Genomic DNA, 21,414 nt, shown 5'->3' with positions numbered 1-21,414 from the left:
ACTCTTATGGAGTATTAAAGGGGTCTTTTGACTCTATTTATTGGGGATAATATCAAAAGAAAGCAGTTTTTGTTTTTTTTTCCCCTCTTGTATCTTTATTCTACTTTTAGGGGAAGATATTTTGGACTGAATGGTGGTTGTCTACATCTCAAATTCATATTGCACTCAGATACGCCCCATCAACACTTCAAACACAGATTGTCCTCGACTCATAACCACCATTCGGCCCAAAATTTCTGTGGTGAAGTGAGAAACTTGAGAAGTCAATTTTGTCCCATGTTACAATATTTCTTGTCATAGTTGTTATGTGAATCACAACAATTGTTAACATTAGTTTTTTGTTTTGTTTTTTTAAAAATTTGATTTATATGCCGCCCTTCTCCGGAGACTCAGGGCAGCTTACAATGCGTTAAGCAATAGCCTTCATACTTTTATATATTTATACAAAGTCAGCTTATTGCCCCCACAAACTGGGTCCTCATTTAACCTACCTTAGAAAGGATGGAAGGCTGAGTCAACCTTGAGCCTGGTAAGATTCGAACCTGCAGTAATTGCAGGCAGCTGTGTTAATAACAGAGTGCTTTAGACCACCGTACTACCAAGGCTTAGTAATACGGTTGTGAAATAAATCTGGCTTCCCCATTGACTATTCTTGTCTGAAACTTCACATGACCCTGAGACACGGCAACCGTCATAAATATGAGTCAGTGGTCAAGCGGCTGAATTTCGATCATGTGACCATGAGGATTTTGCAAAGGTCTTTAGCGCTAGGGACAGACATAAGTCACTTTTTTCCAGGGCTGTTGTAGCTTCAAAGGGCTGCTAAATGAATGGTCCATGAGTCGAGGACTACTTGTAAAGCAGCCATTATTTCTTGTTATGGCACAATTGTGAATGTTAGTCATTTTAGGAGATACATTGTTAGTTGAGGACTGCCCTGTTAGAAAAGCAGCCTCCTTTTCTTGCCTACTCCAGCTTTCTTCCAAATGGGAGATTCGCTTCTAAATGTGCTATTCACACATTCTCCCCTCCTCCCATTCCTAGGCTTCGTCCCCTCCCTCTCTCACCTCTTTCTCTGGCTGCCTCGGGGTTGGACTAGAAGACCTCCAAGGTCCCTCCAAGCTCTGTTATTCTCTTAAAGGGCGATTCCCTTCTACCTTTGCTGCTCTGCATCTTCTTCCCTTCCCTCCTCCCATCCTGGGCTTCGTCCCCTCCCTCTCTCCCCTCTTTCTCTGGCTGCCTGGGGCAAAGAAGCAATGAACTCGCTGCCCAGCTGATCATCTCACGTGGGGGGGGGAGTAGGGGGCAGGCACGGGGACCAATGGGAGGAGCTGGACGGAGAGGGGAGGAGCAATGAGCACTTCCATCTTGGGCTCTGCAAACTCCTGGCTGGGGTCGTTCCGGGGAAGGGGATACACGTGTGTGGCTGGTGGCGATCGCGGATCTTTTCCTGCGCGCATCTGTTCGAGAGCGGAGTCCGGCCGAGGAAGAGAGCTGCCTTTTTCCTATCGAGCGCCAGGTAAGAAGTTCCTCCCTCCCTCCCTCCCTTTCTTCTTCCCATCTGGGGAAATGCTTGGACAGGAGACCTTTCAATGCAGTTTCTTGGGGCGCAATGTCCAAATCTGAATACAGGTAATCCTTGAGTTAGGATCACAATTGAGCCCATAATTTCTCTTGCTTGCCGAGATAGTGGCTAAGTGAGTTTTCCCCTTTATGACCTTTCTTGCTACAGTTGTTAAGTGAACCACACTGCGGTTGTTAAGTTAGTAACACCTTGGTGAAGGGAATCTGGGTTCTCCATTGACTTTGCTTGTCAGAAGGTCACAAAAGAGGATCACATCACCCCGCGACACTGCAACAGTGATAAATATGAGCCAGTTTCCCAATGTCCCAATTAGACTCTGTCTCTTAGTTGGTGCCAAGCCCGACCTAGAACTCCTGACTAACAAACAACTCAGCACTAATCCCTGGATATAGGATGGGATCTGCTTGAGGCCTCCAGAGTCCAGCTCTGTGGTCCTTTAATGCATAAATTCATGGGCTAGAGAGCTGCCTCTGAATCCAATCCCTGGTCCTTCCACACCTCTCAGTTTTCTTCTCACCCAGGGTGAGCTTCTAGGTATTGTTATTTTGGCTGCAAGGGACTCACATAAAGGGGTTCCCTGGCTGGCATAGAAATAGGTTAAACTCACCCTTCTGCAATGTATGCTGAAGAATATCCTTAGGATGTTTGATAGCAAATTATTCCCTTGCTGGTTTTTTTCACTCCTAGACATTCTCATGGCCTCGTCTTCATCTCCTGGAACCTCAGTTCTTTGTAATGGAGGATTAACAACAGTTGAGCTTTCAGCACAGGTAAGAGGGTTCTCCCCTCCCGAGATGTGCCAATCTCCCAATAAAATAACACAATTGGAAGGGATCTTGGAGATCTTCTAGTCCATCCCCCTGTTTCAAGTAGGAGACCCTATGCCATTTCAGACAAGCGGGTATCCAGTCTCCCCTTAAAAACCTCCAGCCCACAACTTCTGAAGGCAAACTGTTCCATTAGTTAATTGTTCTCACTGCCAGGAAGTTTCTCCTTAATTCCAGGTTGCCTTTCTCCATGATTAGTTTCCATCCATTGTTTCTTGTCCTGCTTTCTGGTGCTTTGGAAAAATAACTTGAGCCCCTCTTGCATGTGGCAGCCCCACAAATACTGGAACACGGCTATCATGTCTCCCCTAGTCCTTCTTTTCTCCAGACTAGCCATATCCAGTTCCTGCAATCGTTTTTCATATGTTTTAGTCTCCAGGCCTTTAATCCTTAGTTGCTCTTTGCACTTTTTCCAAAGGCTCCACATCTTTTTTTGGTAATGTTGTGACTAAAACTGAACTCGGTATTCCAGGTGTGGTCTTTACTAAGGATTTTTAAAAAGTGTTGAACATGAAAGCCTAAAGTAAAAAGTAAAGTCCAAGGTTGACTTTTCCACAGAAATTAAATGTTATACCCCACTTTCTTTGATTTGGCATGATTCATCCACTCACCGCAGTGGGTAAAATTAACCCAGTTTTGGATTTGGCCAATATATCCAAGGTCAAGCATATCAGTGGTCAGCAAAGGAATATGGCATTGCTGGAGATGTATCTCCAGCCAAAGACACTTCGTTTCTGTAAACATTCTCTAGAGAAGATGCTCTGTCAGGGAATTACGCAGAAGCTGTTGAGATTAAGTCAGAGAACGTAACCAGGACTTGTAGTCCTTTATATAAATATAAATCTATTTAACCTACCAATTTACAGCAGTCTTTGTCATCATCCAGAAAAGGAAGAACATAAGATAGTCAGGAACATCCTGAGGTAAATCTAAAACACAGAAGGAAAAAAGGAGGGAAAAAAGAGAAACACCCCCTTTATACTTACAGCAACCAATCAGAGCATAGATTGCATCCTGCATGAGTCAGCACTCTCTAACTAATCTGTTACAATTGTGTTGTGGCTTATTGAAGACTTTACTGTTCCAGCTATTAAATTCAATATCCTAACATGCTTGTTTGCCCTACTTGGAAACTGTGGAGGTTTTTCATTAAAAAGAAGACTCACATGTAATTCATTGAAGTGTTCATTGTTAGGAATATTCATGGAATATGCTGTGGTTTTTACTCTAACTCTAACTAATCAATTACAATTGTGTTGCGGCCTATTGTACATTTTACTGTTCCAGCTACTAAGTTCAATATCCCACACCAGTGATAGCTAACCTTTTCCAGACTGAGTGCCCAAAGCACGTGCACCCAAACCCCCAAAATGCATTATGCGTGCAGCCCCCCGCACACCCCACACCCCTCCGTGCATGCACGTGGCCCTTTGCACATGCCCCGCTATATGCGTGGCAGAGACCCGAAGACCAGCTGCCCGGTGGGAGGTTCGCACGCATGTGCAGTGGAGTTGAACTGGGGGGACAGCTCACGTGCCCACAGAAAGGGTGCTCTGTGCCACCTCTGGCACGTGTGCCATAGTTTCGCCATCAGGGTCCTACATGCTCGTTTGCCCTACTTGGAAAATCTGCAGTTTGTTCATTAAGAAGAAGACTCGAATGTAATTCATTGAAATGTTCACTGTTAGGAATGTTCATGGAATATGTTGTGTTTTTTTCTTCTCCCTGTGTCAGAATGTGGTATCATTTGAGGACGTAGCTGTGTTTTTCTCCGTGGAGGAGTGGGCCCTGCTGGATTCTGAGCAAAAAGCCCTGTACCAAGAGGTCATGCTGGAAAACAAGAGGAACTTGGCCTCCTTAGGTAAGAGATTCTGTTAAGATATTGAAATTTAGTAGCCAAAGGTCAAATCATATATTGACTTAAAGTGGGATTTGTTGTCTAGTTTGGAAATAAACAATTACCAGCCAAAATTTCCAAGAGTCAAAAACTTCCAATGGTAATTTTATTCTTCACTTTGCAACATGCATGGACAAGGCACATGCAGGTACCCTAAATCATCAATACATTTGCTTTATATTCCCTAGTACCTTTACAAATTGACCTCCCACCTCTTCTTCATTAGCTTAGTAATAATGATGTTACAACATATCCAGAGTGTCTAAAGTGAGCTGGCTTGAGTTAAATTTTAAATTGATTTTAAATTGGGTTGTTTTAATTTACAGCCAAAATATTTAATTATTTTATACTGCTTTTAAATTTTGTATGTACTGTTTTTTACTCTGGCTGTTCACCGCCCTGAGTCCTATTTGGAGAAGGGCGGTATAGAAATAGGAACAAATAAATAAATAAAATAAATAAATAAAATAAATAAAGTGAATACATTATCTCTCCCCCCCCCCATTACATCTCCCACTACTCTAATTCTATCTCCCCCATTTACAAATTTCCTTATTTACGAATTTCCTTTTATGGTCCTAGTTCCTAGGTGTTTTCTTTTTCTTTTCTTTTTTTTGAAAAATATTTTTTTATTTTTTTTCAACATATTCAACATAAAATATATCTTTGAGAGCGAGAATTTGGTCCGGTAATAAATAAGTACAATTGCTCACACTTCTTTAACAAGCTCAATTCCAAATTCATCCGTTTGCATCTTTTAAAATAAAAATCAAACCAAAAATTTTTATTGCAGATTCTAACATCTTAATCTAGATATTTAGTATTCTATTGTATCACCATAAATCTTAGTTCCCAAATAAACACAACTCTTTTTTATATGCAATTTTTAGTTTCCAAATAAACACAATTCTAATTTTTATATCATTTTATAAATCAAAATTCCATATATATTCCGTAATTTCAAGACTCATTTCATCAAATCTCTATCTTAACATCTATTAATTTACATCTAATTTTCATAGGCTTTTCATCAATTACATTTCTCTTTTTACATAAAGTCATTTCAAACTCAGTTCACATTATTTAATTATCATCCATCATCTTCTTTTTCACCCCAGCTGATTTCCAACATTTTTATCTTTAGACTATTTTCAGCATATTCTCCTCTACGTCTCCATCTATTGTTTGGCTGATTTCCAGCATTTCTTGTTTTCTCTAGAGTAACTATCATATCAATAAATTCTGCTTATGGGTGGTTCATAAGGCCTCTGATCCTAGCTCTTACGTACAATTCTCAAGCTTAAACCTAGCTGATGAGATTAGAAACATATACAATGTATTTTCATCAAAGGCCAACAGGTCGTCTCACAATAGTGTAAAAACAATACAACTCTGTTTTCACATTAATAACAAGCATAGCATCATGTTTTGAACAAATGGGAACAAATTTGGAAGAATATTGATACTGTTCAAATACAGTAATGGTGCTTAATCCCTTTCGCACCTAAATTTGTGTTAACTTTTCTTTTTTTTCTATTCCAAGCAGGTGACGGATGGGAGATGGAGGATTCTGGCCAAGAGGTAGCAGCACCTTTGCCAAAAGACAAAAAAGAAGATGTAGAAAAGATCCATGGAAAGCAAAGTTCTAAGGAAAAGCAGTTAACAGGGGAGCTGGAGAATTGTTCTGGTTTACCTTGTCCAGATACCAATGTCTTATTGGACGGAGATGATTGCCAAGAAAAAGAAGTGTGTTCAAGGTGTGGGAAAACACTCCGAGATGAATCTGGATTATGTGACTGTTGCGAAATCCCTGCTGGAGAGAAACAGGATGAAAGCAGGCAACACTCCAGAGGGCCCCTTCCTCCTCCTTTACATGAAAGCATACAAGAAGGAGGGAAAATGTACAAATGTACGGAGTGTGCAGAAAGCTTCGATACAAGCCGCTCCCTTGCATCACATAAAAAAATTCACAAAGCAGAGGATCCACACAAATGTCTGGATTGTGGAAGGACCTTCAGGCAGAAAAATCACCTTAATTCACATAAGAGGGTCCACAAAGAGAAGCAGCAGCATCAGTGCATCACCTGCGGAAAGACCTTCAGAAACAGCACCTCCCTTGCTTCCCATCAAAGAATCCACAAAGAGGAGAAGTTGTATCAATGCAGGGAGGGTGGAACGAGGTTTACTCAGAGGAAGAGACTGAATTCCCGGAAAAAAAGTCCCACTGGGAATAAATCATGTAAATGCCTGGAATGTGAGAAGAGCTTCTGCTCTGCAACTCTCCTCAGTTACCATAATAGGATCCATACAGGGGAAAAGCCGTATCATTGCACGGTGTGTGGAAAGAGTTTTGCACAAAAAGGCAAATTCAACTTACATGAGAGGATCCACACTGGAGAGAAGCCGTATAAATGCATAGAGTGTGGAAAATGCTTCAGGACTTCCAGTGAGCTTACTTCCCATAAGAGGATTCACACAGGGGAGAAACCCTATGAATGCTTGGAGTGTGGAAAAAGCTTCAGCAGAAGTGGTGCTCTAACCTTACATAACAGGATGCATAAAGGGGAGAAGCCTTATAAATGCCTGCACTGTGGAAAGAGCTTCAGTCAAAAAGATCATCTTAAGTCCCATGAGAGGATCCACACAGGGGAGAAGCCCTTTCAGTGCCTGCAGTGTGGAAAGCGCTTTGCCAGATCTGGTGGCTTTCATGCCCACGAACGGACCCACACAGGGGAGAAACCGTACAAATGCCTGGAGTGTGGAAAGAGTTTCTGTATATCCAGCCACCTAACTTCCCATAGAAGGATCCACAGTGGAGAGAAACCTTATCAATGCTTCAAGTGTGGGAAGTGCTTCAGTCAAACAAGTCACCTTACTCTCCATAAAAGGACCCACACGGGTGAAAAGCCTTATAAGTGCACCGAATGTGACAAATGCTTCACTGATTTGGGGTCACTCTCTCGTCACAAAAGGCTCCACACCGGGGAGAAACCATATGAATGCCGTACATGTGGAAAGAGCTTCAATGAAAAAAAAAGCTATATCCTCCATAGCAGAACCCACACTGGAGAGAAACCATATCAGTGCCAGGAGTGTGGAAAATGCTTCAGTGACCCTGGAAAACTGATGATCCATAAAAGGATTCACACAGGGGAGAAACCCCATAAGTGCACAGAGTGTGGCATGAGTTTCAGAAAAAGTAGTTACCTTTGTATCCACAAGAGGATCCACACTGGGGAGAAACCATACACATGTTATGAGTGCGGAAAAAGCTTTAATCATAATAATTCACTCAGGAGCCATAGAAGGATTCACTCAGGGGAGAAACCCTATAAATGCCTGGAGTGTGGGAAATGTTATAGAGAGAGTGGCAGGCTTACCTCCCACATGAGGATCCACACAGGAGAGAAACCGTTTAAATGCATCGACTGTGGAAAGAGTTTCAAAGATGGCAGGAATCTTACGCGCCATAAAAGAATCCACACGGGAGAAGCCATATCAGTGTGTGGAGTGTGGAAAGAAATCCAAGACCTGGAGTGAGTTTAGTCACCATAAGAAGACGCACAGCAGGAAAATATGCTAATTGGGGTATCTATAGAGAATTAACGATATTATCTTAGGCGGCAATTCTTTATATATCCAGATCTTTCTTCCATACAATTGTGGAGTAGAATTAAAGGATTTTTGCACAATATCATTTCTTATTTCTTTATCTGTGAAATAAATCACCACATCTCTAGGCAGTTGCCTTTGCTTTGCAATCCAAGAATTTATTCTATAGGCCTTGTCAATCTTACAAGATACCTCCTCAGGATGAACCTTTAAAATCCCAGCCAGAAATTCACAAAATGTTTTACAGGTAGCATCTTCCCCCAGCACGATTGGCTAAAATGTTTAGCAACACATCCCCAAAACAGTGGAAATGTAAACAATTACCAGGCACATATTACCACATGTGGACCTTTAAAAAAACAAGGAGATTTTGGTTACAAATTCAGATGTGGCTAGAAAAAATGATTGGACAACGTATAGAATTCAAACAAGAACTATTTCTATTAGGTATTATAACAAGCTTATAGCAAAGGGTCAATATACCTAATACTTCACATCCTAACACAGTGAGAATGGTGTATGCACAGCAATGAAAAAGTGAAAACACCCCTTCAAAAAGGAATAAGATAAGATGAGATATTATATATGTATTAGAATGAATACGTTGGTTAAAAAATAATTGTATAAGACTAGCACTGTGTAAGTTGTATATATGTTATTTTTCTTTCACTTTGGTTTTTATGGTGGATGAAATGCCAGGACAGTCACACTGTGGTCGATATACTTATATGTAAATAATTAAAAAGAAATTTTAAAAATCCACACACGGGAAAAGCCATATCAGTGTCTGGAGTGTGGAAAGAAATTCAGAACCGGGAGTCTCTTTAATTGCCATAAAAAGATGCCCAACAGGAAAAGATGATGTAAGGCGTAAAGGCGTAAAAATCAAGCTAGGGTGGTGGTGGTGGAGCTGCCTCATGCGCCCCACATCCACTTATCTGAGGACTGCCGCAGTCAGGCCTCCCATGCCCTGACACCTGTTGCGCCACTGCTTGACTCTCGTTCAGATGCCGTGTGGCTCATTGTGCCAGTGCCGCCGCTTGTGCCTGGACACCACATTGCTTATTGCGCCATGCCGCCACTAGCGGCAGAACACTGCAAGGTCATCGTGCTGGGGCTGCCGCTCGCATGTGCAATGGCACAACACAATGTGGAAGATGCCAAGTAGGAGCACAACAGGTGTCGGGGCATGGGAGGTGTGGCTGCAGTGATCCCAATATAAGCGGGTAAGACCTGGTGCTTATTTTGGAGCCGAAAAGAAAATAAGACCGGGTCTTATTTTCGGGGAAACATGGTATGTAAAACTAAAAAGTTTTGCTTTGATGTTAAGGGGATTCCGAAGTCAATACCTTTTTCTTTTATCCTCTTCTTTTCCACATTTCCTCTTCTCCTTTCCTTTCTCTATTTTCCCTTCTTTTTGCTTTTGTATTTTTTTTGTATGTTAATATCATAAATCGATAAAATTGTTATAAACATAAAAAACAACAACATATGATTAACTTTTGTCAATGTGAATGCCAAAGATAGGTAGGGATTTGAAAACTTAACACATCAAAGATGTATATGGAGATTCTCAAACATCCAGGTTGCGGTTGTCCCAGAGGTGCTTTTATCAAGGGACTTTCTTTGTTTTTCCTTGAAGATGTTTCACTTCTCATCCAAGAAATTTCTTCAGTTCTATTGTGATGAGAAGCGAAACATCTTTGAGGAAAAACAAAAAAGTCCAGTTGCCTTTTGAAAAAAGCACCTTTGGGATAAGACATTCAGACAACATTAGGGTGCAGAAAGCTGGCTTAGATATCGTGTAGGGTAGATGGTGAAATATTTCAAGAGGAAACATTCCAACCTAAGTGGTGAGGTCCAGATCTGTTGTTGACCACCCATATTTCCCTAATGTTGGGAGGAATCAACCGGGGGATCTACTATACTCATGTGAAGGAAGTCACGCCAAAACAAAGAAATAGGATCTTCAGTGAGCACATCACTGGGAAAAAGCGACTCGAGAATGAATTGAACCAATACGAAATTCGAGAGTTTTGTCAAAACTGGAGAGATGGTGCTGTGTCTGCACCATCTAAAATTGGTTGTGTTTAACTGATTTCTGAGATACAATATTGATTGTGGTTGGGTTTTTTTAAATTAATGACCTAACATACAGTAGTTAAAGGCTTAGCTTATACATTTCAAATATTGGCTGTTTTTGGTCAGTAAATTGGACAATTTAGGGAACCAGCTTTAGAAAATACAGGCAGCCCTTGACTTATGACTACAGTTAAAGCCCAAAATTCCTATTGCTAAGCAAGACAGTTGTTAAATGAGTCTGAAACCCATCTTGGAAAACAGGGAAGGAATTTCTTAACATCAAAATTGGTCAGGACCTAGATTGTGGGCCTCCAAACTTGGTAACTTTAAGACTTGTGGACTTCAATTCCCAGATTTTCCTTGGTAGAAAGGTTACCATGCTGGCTGAGGGATTCTGGGAGTTGAAGTCTACAAGTCTTCAAGTTGTGAAGTTTGGAAACCCCTGGCCTAGACTTATGGAATTATGGTCTGTTGTTGTTTCTAGCGCCTTCCTACTATAAAGTCTTTAAGTGTCCAGTATATTGAAAATGGAGAAAGAATTATAGTCAATCTTTCCTTGCTCTTCAAGAAAAGGATTACAAGCACGATGAGACATCTGAATATTCACAATAAAAGTTAAAATCTCAAAAGAGGGAAGATTGCGAAAAGGCCTAAGATTCCGTGGAGAAGGTTCAGTTTCCCCAGGGAACTTCTCAAATTCTTGAAATTGAAGTCCACAAATGATAAAAAGACCAAGGTTCCCCACCCCTGGTCTAAATAGAAGGATCCATGGAGATTCAGGTTAAACTTAGAATAAAGGTGTAAATGCTTCAGCTTGCTAAACCAGAACCCCAAATGTACTACGGGACAAGATAAAAGGCAAGAATAGGAAATATTTGCACTTGTACACCTCTAAAAAAAAGAAGTGCTAAAAGAAGTGCTAAAATGCTTTTAGAAAAATAGAGTTGAGGTTTCTCTGTACTCATTAGGACAGATTAAAAATAGCTTGGATGAGCTCTGTCTTACATATGCCAGTATGTAGGAAGGCTACGATTTTAGTGTAAAACAGGCAGGAATTCCTGTAAAGGGAGATGAGAAAATTCCTTCCGATTCTGAGTCGTAAACTATCTGGTAAATGCTGTGTAAAGCCCTCCAGTGGACTTTGGTGAGGTACAAAGGCTTTGAGGGAGATTTCCTTGTGTTACTTTTTTTGCAGAATAAAATTTTTGCTTACAATCTTGTCTTCAATGTATTCAATTTGAGGCTGGGCACATTTGGTAACACGGCTGGAGCAGGAAAAGTAAGGAAAACCAAAAGTGCCTTTGAGTCCAGAAGGATCTTTTCCCTTTTTCAACTAGATGGCAAGAGCAATTCTTGAGGAGGAAATGGGGAATACGCCAGGAACCCTCTCTCTGCAAACTTGAAGCAGGCTCTCTTAGGCTTGGAGCTGTTGAACTAGGAGAAATAGTTTGCACACGTAGCCCTTGAGTGAGTGAGCCCAAACATTTGTTGTTAAGGGAGACGATTGGTAAAATGAATATTGCTCCATTTTGTGACCTTTCTTGCTACAGCTGTTAAGTGAATCACTGCAGTTTTTGAATTAGTAACGGATATTAAGCGAATCTGGTTTTTCCCATAGACTTTGCTCATCAGAAGGTCACAAGAGGTGATCACGTGACCCCTGGACACTACAATGGTCATAAATGTGATTCAGTTGCCAAGTGTCTGAATTTTGATCATGTGACCATGGGGATGCTGCAACGGTCATCAAGTATGAAAAAGGGTCGTAAGATACTTTTTTTCAGTGCCATTGAAAGTCTGAACGGTCACTAAATGAACTGTTGTAAGACGAGGACTACCTGTACTGTGTACTAGCAGTTTTTCTTGTGAACTCCATATACTTTTAAATGGAGGGATTACATCTTTCCGAGCTCAGGCCTTTTAAATAGTTCAATATTAAATATTTGCTAGCTGAGGCATTTTCTGCTTCAGAATGGAATGGTTAATGGGACTCTCTTATGGAGCATTAAGGGGGTCTTTTGACTCTGCATTTATTGGGATAAAATCAAAAGAAAGCAGTTTCAGTTGTTTTTTCCTCTCTTGTATCTTTATTCTCCTCTTGAGGGAAGTGTTGGAAGAAAAATCCATCTGGGTTCAGTTCCAAGTGAGGAAAAAGACACTGGAAACATGGATTTTGCTTGGAAAGATGGTTTAATGGCGGACAGGAATCAGATGGCTTGAGTTCCTGAACAGAAAAGGGGTCCAGATGCTGAGAGTCCCTGGGTTTAATGCCCTCTCTGGGCTTTGAACTTCCTGGGGCACAGGAAGAGTGTCCTGATTGGTTGTCAGACTCCCAGGGGGTGGGGGTCTTAGCTAGCCTTGCTGGCTGATGTAATCTTCTCAGGTGCCATGTGGTGAGTTTTTGTTGCTATATGGGTCCTTTGTGTTGCAGATGCTGAGACCTTAATGGACCATTGACAAAGGTGGGAGGAATGAGTTTCTACTTCTCTTTTAGGAGAAATATTCTGCCTTTTTAGTATATGCTAAAATATTTCATTTTTCTAGGAGAGGGGTAGGTTTTAACTTCCAGCAAAGGATATTTTGGACTGAATGGTGGTTGTCTAATACATCTCAAAGTCGTATTGCTCTCAGACCCATCAACACTTCAGGTTGTCCTCTACTCACAACCACCTTTCAGCCCAAAATTTCTATGGCAAAGTGAGAAATTTGAGAAGTCAATTTTCTCCCATTTTACAGTATTTCTTGCCACAGTTGTTACGACATGTGAATCACCACAGTTGTTAACACGGTTGTTAAACAAATCTGGCTTCCCCATTGTCTTTGGTTAGAATAGAATAGAATAGAATAGAATAGAATAGAATAGAATAGAATAGAATAGAATAGAATAGAATAGAATAGAATAGAATAGAATTTTTTATTGGTCAAGTGTGATTGGACACACAAATAATTTTTCTTGGTGCATACGCTCTCAGTGTACATAAAAGAAAAGATACCTTCATCAAGAATCATAAGGTACAACACTTAATGTTAGTCACAGGTTACAAATAAGCAATCAGGAAACAATATCTATATAAATCTTAAGGATACAAGCAACAAAGCAACAATCATATAGTGTTGGAAGAAATATCCTTCTGGGTTCTGCTCCAAGTGGGGAAAAAGACACTGGAAACATGGAGACTGCTTGGAAAGATGGTTTAATGGTGGACAGGATCACATGGCTTGAGTTCCTGAACAGAAAAGGGGCAGATACAGCGAGTCTCTGGGTTTTATGGTCTCTCTGGCTTTGAACTTACTGGGGCCCAGAAAGAGTATCCTGATTGGTTGTCAGACTCCCAGGGGTCTTAGCTAGACTTGCTGGCTGATGTAATCTTCCCAGGTGCCATGTGGTAAGTTACTGTCCTAGATGGGTCCCATAATCCATTGTATTAGTTTCTGTTGCTATTGTGTTGCAGATGAAGGTCCATTGACAAAGATTGAGTTTCTGCCTCTGGCCCATTAACAAAAGTGTATGGGGGCAGGAAAGTGGGAGCTGCTTTGTCTTTAAAAACATGCCTCTCCATTTCTCATACAGGGAAACATAATATTCTGCCTTTTTAATATTTCCCAAAATATTTCATTCTTCCAGGAAAGGGGTGGATGCTAACTTCCTACATAGTCATAAGTGGAAGGAGATGGGTGGTGGGATCGATGAGAAGATTAATAAAATGCAGACTTAGTAAATAGTTTGACAGTGTTGAGGGAATTATTTGTTTAGCAGAGTGATGGCGTTTGGGAAAAAACTGTTCTTTTGTCTAGTTGTTCTGTGTGCAGTGCTCTATAGCCTCTTTTTGAGGGTAGGAGTTGAAACAGTTTATGCAAGGGGTCTGTAAATATTTTCACAGCCCGCTTCTTGACTCGTGCAGTATCCAGGTCCTTAATGGAAGGCAGGTTGGTAGCCATTGTTTTTTCTGCAGTTCTAACTATCCTCTGAAGTCTGTGTCTCTCTTGTTGGGTTGCAGAGCCAAATCAGAGAGTTATGGAGGTGCAGATGTCAGACTGCAGATGATTGACTTTGCTTGTCTGAAGCTTCACATGACTCTGAGACGCAGCAACCATCATAAACATGAATCAGTAGTCAAGCGCCCGAATTTTGATCACATGACCATGGGGATTCTGCAACGGTCTTTAGCGCTAGGGACGGACATAAGTCATTTTTTCCAGGACCGTTGTAGCTTCGAAGGGCCGCTAAATGAATGGTCGTTAAGTCAAGGACTAGTTGTAAAGTAGGCATTATTTGTTGTTATGGCACAATCATGAATGTTAGTCATTTTAGGAGATATGTTGTAAGTTGAGGACTGTTCTGTTAGAATCAGTGCATCAGGCAGCCTCCTTTTCCTGCCTACTCCAGCTTTCTTCCAAATGGGAGATTCCCTTCTAACTGTGCTGGTTCACACACTCCCCTCCTCCCATTCCTGGACTTTCTCCTCTCCCTCGGGGTTGGACTAGAAGACCTCCAAGGCCCCTCCAAGCTCTGTTATTTTGTTAAAGGGCGATTCCTTCCTAACTTTGCTGCTCTGCATCCTCTTCCCTTCCCTCCTCCCAACCTGGGCTTCGTCCCCTCCCTCTCGCCCCTCTTTCTCTGACTGCCCGGGGCAAAGAAGCAATGGATTCGCTGCCCAGCTGACCATCCCATGGGGGGATGGGGGGAAGGGGCAGGCAGGGGGATTCCCCCCCCCGAGTGGGCGGCGCTCTCCGCCCTTTAGAGAATGGGAGAAGCTGGACGGAGAAGGGAGGAGCTATAAGAGCTTCCAGTTTGGGGTCTGCAAACTCCTGGTTGGGGTCGTTCCGGGGAGGGGGATCCACGTGCGCGGCCGGGAAGGAAGGAAAAAAAGCGCATCTTTTTCTGCCCGCATCTTTCGGAACGAGAACAGAGTTCCTTCCTTTCTTCCTTCCTTCTCCCCACCTGGTAATCCTGGAGGAAAATACTTGGCTGGGGTCATTCCGAGAAGGGGGATCCACGTGCTTGTCCGGCGGCAATCGCGGATCTTTTCCTGCGCGCATTTCTTGGGGAGCGGAGTCCGGGCGAGGAAGAGAGCCGCCTCTTTCCTATCCAGCGTCAGGTAAGAACCTCCTTCCTTCCTTCCCACCTGGGGAAATGCTCGGACAGGAGACCCTTCAATGCAGCTTCTTGGGGCGCTGCTAAGATCCTCCTGCAGTCCCCACTTTCTCCTTGGGGGAGATTATTATTCTTCCTGATCGTTTTCCGCCCTTTTCCTTTTCTCTGATGCCGTTTTAGATCTTGGAGGCTTGGAGTTCAATGGCTGCGAAACCGGCGGGGAGAAAAGGGGGCGATCCCTCCCAGGAGCCGTTCTTTCGGGGAGTTGCTCAAGAGGAGCCGCCTCCGGAGGGAGCATCGGGTAAAGGCTCCTTCTGATGCCCTCGTTGCTTTCATCCCTTCAATTCGTTTCCATTCTTCAATTTAAGTGTGTTTTTAAAGTCTTGGGTGCATTTAAAAAGGTATTGGCCTTTTCCTGTGGGCCACTGTTTCTCAGCCTTGGCAACTTTGAGGTATGTGGATTTCTGCTCCCAGAATTCTCCATGTGTGTTGAAGTCCACATATTTTACAGCTCCCAAGATTGAGAAAGGTTGCTGAGGCCAGGGGTGGGGAACTAGGGCCCTTTCATGACTGGTGGACTTCAACTCCCAGAATTCCTGAGCCAGCTGTGTGAGGAATTCTGGGAGTTGAAGTCCAGCAGTCCTTAAAGGGGCCATACTTCCCCACTTCTGCTGTAGGCTATTCCAAAGGGCAAGTCCCAACTGCGGGAAAAAGAGTTTTTGTCATCTTCCCTGATTATCTGATAAGGGAGGGTGGACATCAGGATTCTGATCATTAAGATTCTTTCATTGAAATGGCCGAAAGAAAGGAGATATGTTCCGAGTGTAGAGAAGGATGATAGAGAAACCACAATAGGCTTGCTAAAAATCCTTATGGCTACAAGATGTCGGCATGGCTACTTTGAAACTTATTGTATCTCCTGTCAAACAACCAGGTGTATTTCCGGCTTAAGTAACTTAAATATAAAAGCGTGCTGAAGAAATAATTCAGGGTTATGAATTATGAACTAGCCTTATGAGGGAACCCAACTTTCTCCAAACCTGAATACAGGTATACTTGATTTAGAAGCACACTTAGGACCAATATATCTGATACTAAGCGAGATAGTTGTGAAGTGAGTTTTGCCCCCATTTATGACCTTACTTGCCACAGTTGTTATGTTGAACATCTGCCGTTGTTGACTTAGCAATATGGTGGTTAATTGAATCTGGCTTCTCTCTTGACTTTGCTTGTCAGAAGGTCGCAACAGAGGATCACAGGACAACACAACAGAGGATCACAGGATCACTGTGACCTTTCATAAATAGAAGTCAGTTGCCAAGCATCTGAATTTGGGTTGCGTGACCATGAGGATGCTGCAACGGTTGTGTGAAAAGCGGTCATGAGTCACTTTTTTTCAGTGTTGTTGTAACTTTGGTCACTAAATGAAAGGCTGTAATTCGAGGACTACCAGTGTATGTGTGACTCAGAGAGAATTGGGCTCTATCTCTTTGTTGGTGCCAGGCCAGACCTGATTAACAACTCAGCACAAAACACTGGAAATGGGAGGGGATCTGCTTGAGGCCTCCAGAGTCCAGCTCTGTGGTCCTTTAATGCATAAATTCATGGGGCCGAGAGCTTCCTCTGAATCCAATCCCTGGTCCTTCTGCACCTTTCAGTTTTCCTCTCACCCAGTGTCCCCTTCTATGTGTTGTTGCTGTGGCTGCAAGATATACAGATAAACCGATTCCCTAGTTAGTATAAAGATATGTAGAATCGCCCTCCTGCACTGTTCCTTCAACAATATGGTTAGGATGTTTGATAGCAAATTATTCCCTTGCTCTTTTTTTTCACTCCTAGACACTTTCATGGCCTTGTCTTCATCTCCTGGAAACTCAGGTCTTTATAGCGGAGGATTAACAGCCGTTGAGCTTCCAATGCAGGTAGGAGAATTTTCCTCTCCCTTAAAATGTCAGCCTGATCTGTTGAAGAAGCCCATAATAACAGAATGACAGAGTTGTAAGGGACCTTGGAGGTCATCTAGTCCAGCCCCCTAGTCTATCAGGAGAGCCTTTAAGAGTCTTCTTTAAAAACTCCAGGGATTAAGCGCCCAGAATTTCTGGAGGCAAGCTGTTCCAGCTGTTAATTGTCCTTAGTGTCAGGAAGTTTCTCCTTAATTCCAGGTTGCTTCTATTCTTCATTAGTTTCCGTCCATTGTTTCTGGTGCTTTGGAGAATATTGACTCCCTCTTGTTTGTGGCAGCCCCTCAAATATTGAAAAACTGCTATCATGTCACTCCCAGTCTTTCTTTTCTCTAGACTAGCTATATCCAGTTTTTCATATGTTTTCGTTTCCAGGCCTTTAATAATCTTAGTTGTTCTTCACATATTTTCCAAAATCTTTTTTGGAATGTGACCAAAACTGAATGCAGTATTCCAAGCGTGGCCTTACTAAACTTTTATAAAGCGGTAGTAATACTAAGCCCAAGGTGAAAAGTAAAGTCCAAGCTTTACTTTTGCACAGAAATTAAATGTTAAATCCCACTTTCCTTGATTTGGCCCAATTCATCGGCTCACCAGCGTGTACAATTAATCCAGTGTTGGATTCGGCCAACATATCTAAGGTCAAGCCCATCAGTGGTCAGCAAAGGAATATGGGGTTGCTGCTCCTATGGAATAATGTTTTACTGGCCAAACCAATAAAACATTAACTAGTTGTATCTCTAGCCAAAGACACTTTGTTTCTGTAAAGCCTGTCCGTAGATGTTCTGTCATGAAATTCTACAGAAGCTGTCCAGATGAAGCTGAAGATACTGACACAGACTTGTAGACTTTTATATCAATATAAATATATTTAACAAACAAATTTACAGCAGTCTTTGTCATCATCCAGAAAAGGAAGAACATAAGATAGTCAGGAACATCATGAGGTAAATCTAAAACATCATGCAGAACACAGAGAAGGAAAAAAGGAGGGAAAAAAGGGAAACGCCCCCTTTATACTTACAGCAACCAATCATAGCATAGAGTCAGCACTGTCTAGCTACTCTATTACAATTATGTTCTGGTCCATTGTAGACTTTATTGTTCCAGCTACTAAATTCAATATCCTAACATGCTCATTTGCCCTACTTGGAAACTGTGGAGGTTTTTCATTAAGAAGAAGGCTCAATGTAATTCATTGAAGTGTTCACTGTTAGCAAGGTTCATGGAATACGTTGTGGTTTCTCTCCTCTCCCTGTGTCAGGACATGGTATTGCTTGAGGATGTAGCTGTGTTTTTCTCCGTGGAGGAGTGGGCCCTGCTGGATTCTGAGCAAAAAGCCCTGTACCAAGAGGTCATGCTAGAAAACAAGAGGAACATGGCCTCCTTAGGTAAGAGAATCTGTTAAGATATTGAAATTTAGTAGCCAAAGGTCAAATCTTACATCAACTTAATAACAAGCATAGCATCATGTTTTGAACAAATGGGAGTTTGGAAGAATATTGATAAGTGTTCAAATACAGCAATGGTGCTAGATCCCTTTTGCATCTAAGTTTGTCTTAACTTTTTCTTTTTTTTTCTGTTGCAAGCAGGTGACAGATGGGAGATGGAGGATTCTGGCCAAGAGGTAGCAGCACCTTTGCCAAAAGACAAAAAAGAAGTCGTAGAAAAGATGTACAGAAAGCAAAGTTCAGAGCAAAACGAGTTAACGGTTGAGCTGGAGAATTGCTCTGGTTTACCTTGTCCAGATCCCAATGTCTTATTGGACGGAGATGATTGCCAAGAAAAAGAAGTGTGTTCAAGGTGTGGGAAAACACTCCGAGATGAATCTGGATTATGTGACTGTTACGAAATCCCTGCTGGAGAGAAACAAGATGAAAGCAGGGAACACTCCAGAGGGACCCTTCCTCCTCCTTTACATGAAAGCATACAAGAAGGAGGGGAAATGTACAAATGTACGGAGTGTGCAGAAAGCTTCAGTACAAGCCGCTCCCTTGCATCACATAAAAAAATTCACAAAGCAGAGGATCCACACAAATGTCTGGATTGTGGAAGGACCTTCAGGCAGAAAAATCACCTTAATTCACATAAGAGGGTCCACGAAGAGAAGCATCATCATCAATGTATCACCTGTGGAAAGACTTTCGGAAGCAGCACCTCCCTTACTTCCCATCAAAGCATCCACAGAGAGGAGAAGTTGCATCAACGCAGGAAGGGTAGAACAAGGTTTACTCAGAACAAGGAACCAAATTCCAGGAAAAGAAGCCTGACTGGGAATAAATCATGTAAATGCCTGGAATGTGGGAAGAGCTTCCGCTATGCAAGTGACCTCACTTACCATAATAGGATCCATACAGGAGAAAAGCCGTATCATTGCACGGAGTGCGGAAAGAGCTTCACACAAAAAGGCAATTTTAATTTACATAAGAGGATCCACACTGGAGAGAAGCCGTATAAATGCACAGAGTGTGGAAAATGCTTCACTGCGCCAGGTACCCTTACTTCCCATAAGAAGATTCACACAGGGGAGAAACCCTATGAATGCTTGGAGTGTGGAAAAAGTTTCAATAGACGTAATATGCTAACTAAACATAATAGGATGCATAAAGGGGAGAAGCCTTATAAATGCCTGCACTGTGGAAAGAGCTTTAGTCAAAAAGTTCATCTTAAGTCACACGAGAGGATCCACACGGGGGAAAAACCATTTCAATGCATGGAGTGTGGAAAGAGCTTCCATTGCTCTGCAAACCTTACTGCCCATCACAGACTCCACACAGGGGAGAAGCCCTTTCAGTGCCTGCAGTGTGGAAAGTGCTTTGCCAGATCTGGTGGCTTTCATGCCCACAAACAGACCCACACAGGGGAGAAACCGTACAAATGCCTGGAGTGTGGAAAGAGCTTCTGTGACTCCAGCCACTTAAAGTCCCACAGAAGTGTCCACACTGGAGAGAAACCACATCAGTGCACCGAGTGTGGGAATCGCTTCACTAATCCACGGAGTCTTACTCTCCATAAAAGGACCCACACAGGTGAAAAGCCCTATAAATGCACTGAATGTGACAAATGCTTCGCTGATTTGAGTGCTTTCTCTCGTCACAAAAGGCTCCACACCGGGGAGAAACCATATGAATGCCGCAGGTGTGGAAAGAGCTTCAATGTAAAAAGAAGCTATATTGTACATAGCAGAACCCACACTGGAGAGAAACCATATCAGTGCCAGGAGTGTGGAAAACGCTTCAGTGATTCTGGAGAACTGACGATCCATAAAAGAATTCACACAGGGGAGAAACCATATAAGTGCACGGAGTGTGGCATGAGTTTCAGAATAAGCAGTAGCCTCGGTATCCACAAGAGGACCCACACTGGGGAGAAACCATATACATGTCACGAGTGTGGAAAAAGCTTTAGTCAAAATAGTTCACTCAAGAACCATAGAAGGCTTCACTCAGGGGAGAAACCCTATAAATGCCTGGAGTGTGGAGAATGTTATAATGAGAGTCGCAGTCTAACCTCCCACATGAGGATCCACACAGGAGAGAAGCCGTTTAAATGCATCAAGTGTGGAAAGAGTTTCCGACTCAGCAGTCATCTTACAGTCCATAAGAGACTCCACACAGGGGAGAAGCCATATGAGTGTGTGGAGTGTGGAAAGAAATTCAGAACCTGTAGTGACTTTAATCGACATAAGAAGACACACAGTAGGAAAAGTCGTTAATTGGTTTGTGTTGATTCTCAAAATTGGTGTATGGAAAAAGGGTTCCAACATAGTAGAAGGTTTTGATCTATTAAAAATAATTGTTTCCTTGTATAATCAGGAATTAACTTTTGGATAACATGTTTTACCCTGTTATCCAGCTGTGTCAGGTATTCTGGGAGTTGAAGTCCACTATTCCTAAAAGGGCCATACTTCCCCACTTCTGCTGGGCAAGTCCCAGCTTTGAAAACAGTTCCTATCATCTGATAAGGAAGGTGAACATTATATAAACATAGAATAACATACATAGAATTGGGAGGGACCTTGGAGGTCTTCTAGTCCAACCCTGTTTGAGGAGGAGGAGTCTATACCTTTTCAGACAATTGGCTGTCCAGTCTCTTCTTAAAAGCCTCCAGTGACCTTAGTCAGGATTCTGGGGATCAAGATTCGTACCTTGAAATGGCTGAAATAAAGACCTATGTCCCATATCTGGGGAAGGTGATAGAGAAACCACAACAGGCTTGCTAAAAATCCTTATCACTACAGGATTTGGCCATGGCTTCTTTGGTACCTTCCTTACTGTATCTCCTGTCAATCAAAGAACTATATTTTCTGCTGATATAACTTAAATATAAAAGCATTAAAGAAATTCTGTCAGGTC

General features: G+C 42.2%; 1 protein-coding gene and 1 pseudogene across 5 annotated transcripts; both read left to right on the top strand.

Moving 5' to 3' along the window:
- The first annotated feature begins 1,350 nt into the window (after positions 1-1,350).
- LOC132708960 (uncharacterized) lies at positions 1,351-8,479 on the top strand (annotated as a pseudogene). The gene is made up of 4 exons (XR_015731819.1): positions 1,351-1,519; positions 2,273-2,355; positions 4,147-4,273; positions 5,856-8,479. The product of XR_015731819.1 is annotated as an uncharacterized LOC132708960 (transcript).
- A 330-nt stretch (positions 8,480-8,809) lies between these two features.
- LOC117668150 (uncharacterized) lies at positions 8,810-21,414 on the top strand. 4 transcript variants are annotated; one of them, XM_087884624.1, is made up of 5 exons: positions 8,810-15,102; positions 15,279-15,399; positions 16,938-17,020; positions 18,324-18,450; positions 18,652-21,414. In XM_087884624.1, the coding sequence occupies exons 2-5, from the start codon at positions 15,300-15,302 to the stop codon at positions 20,772-20,774; spliced, it is 2,433 nt and encodes an 810-aa protein (XP_087740750.1). In that variant the 5' UTR covers positions 8,810-15,102; positions 15,279-15,299; the 3' UTR covers positions 20,775-21,414. The 4 variants fall into 4 exon arrangements, with proteins under 4 accessions (XP_087740750.1, XP_087740749.1, XP_060549380.2 ...); XM_060693396.2 differs by having other exon boundaries at positions 14,830-15,102; positions 18,649-21,414; XM_087884623.1 differs by lacking the exon at positions 15,279-15,399.

The sequence above is a fragment of the Pantherophis guttatus genome, chromosome 2 (assembly GCF_059756535.1).
Source record: "Pantherophis guttatus breed Tessera chromosome 2, ASM5975653v1, whole genome shotgun sequence".
Classification (NCBI taxonomy): Eukaryota; Metazoa; Chordata; class Lepidosauria; order Squamata; family Colubridae; genus Pantherophis; species Pantherophis guttatus.
The sequence above is the reverse complement of the archived record's forward strand: the minus strand, read 5'-3'. Positions and strand labels throughout refer to the sequence as shown.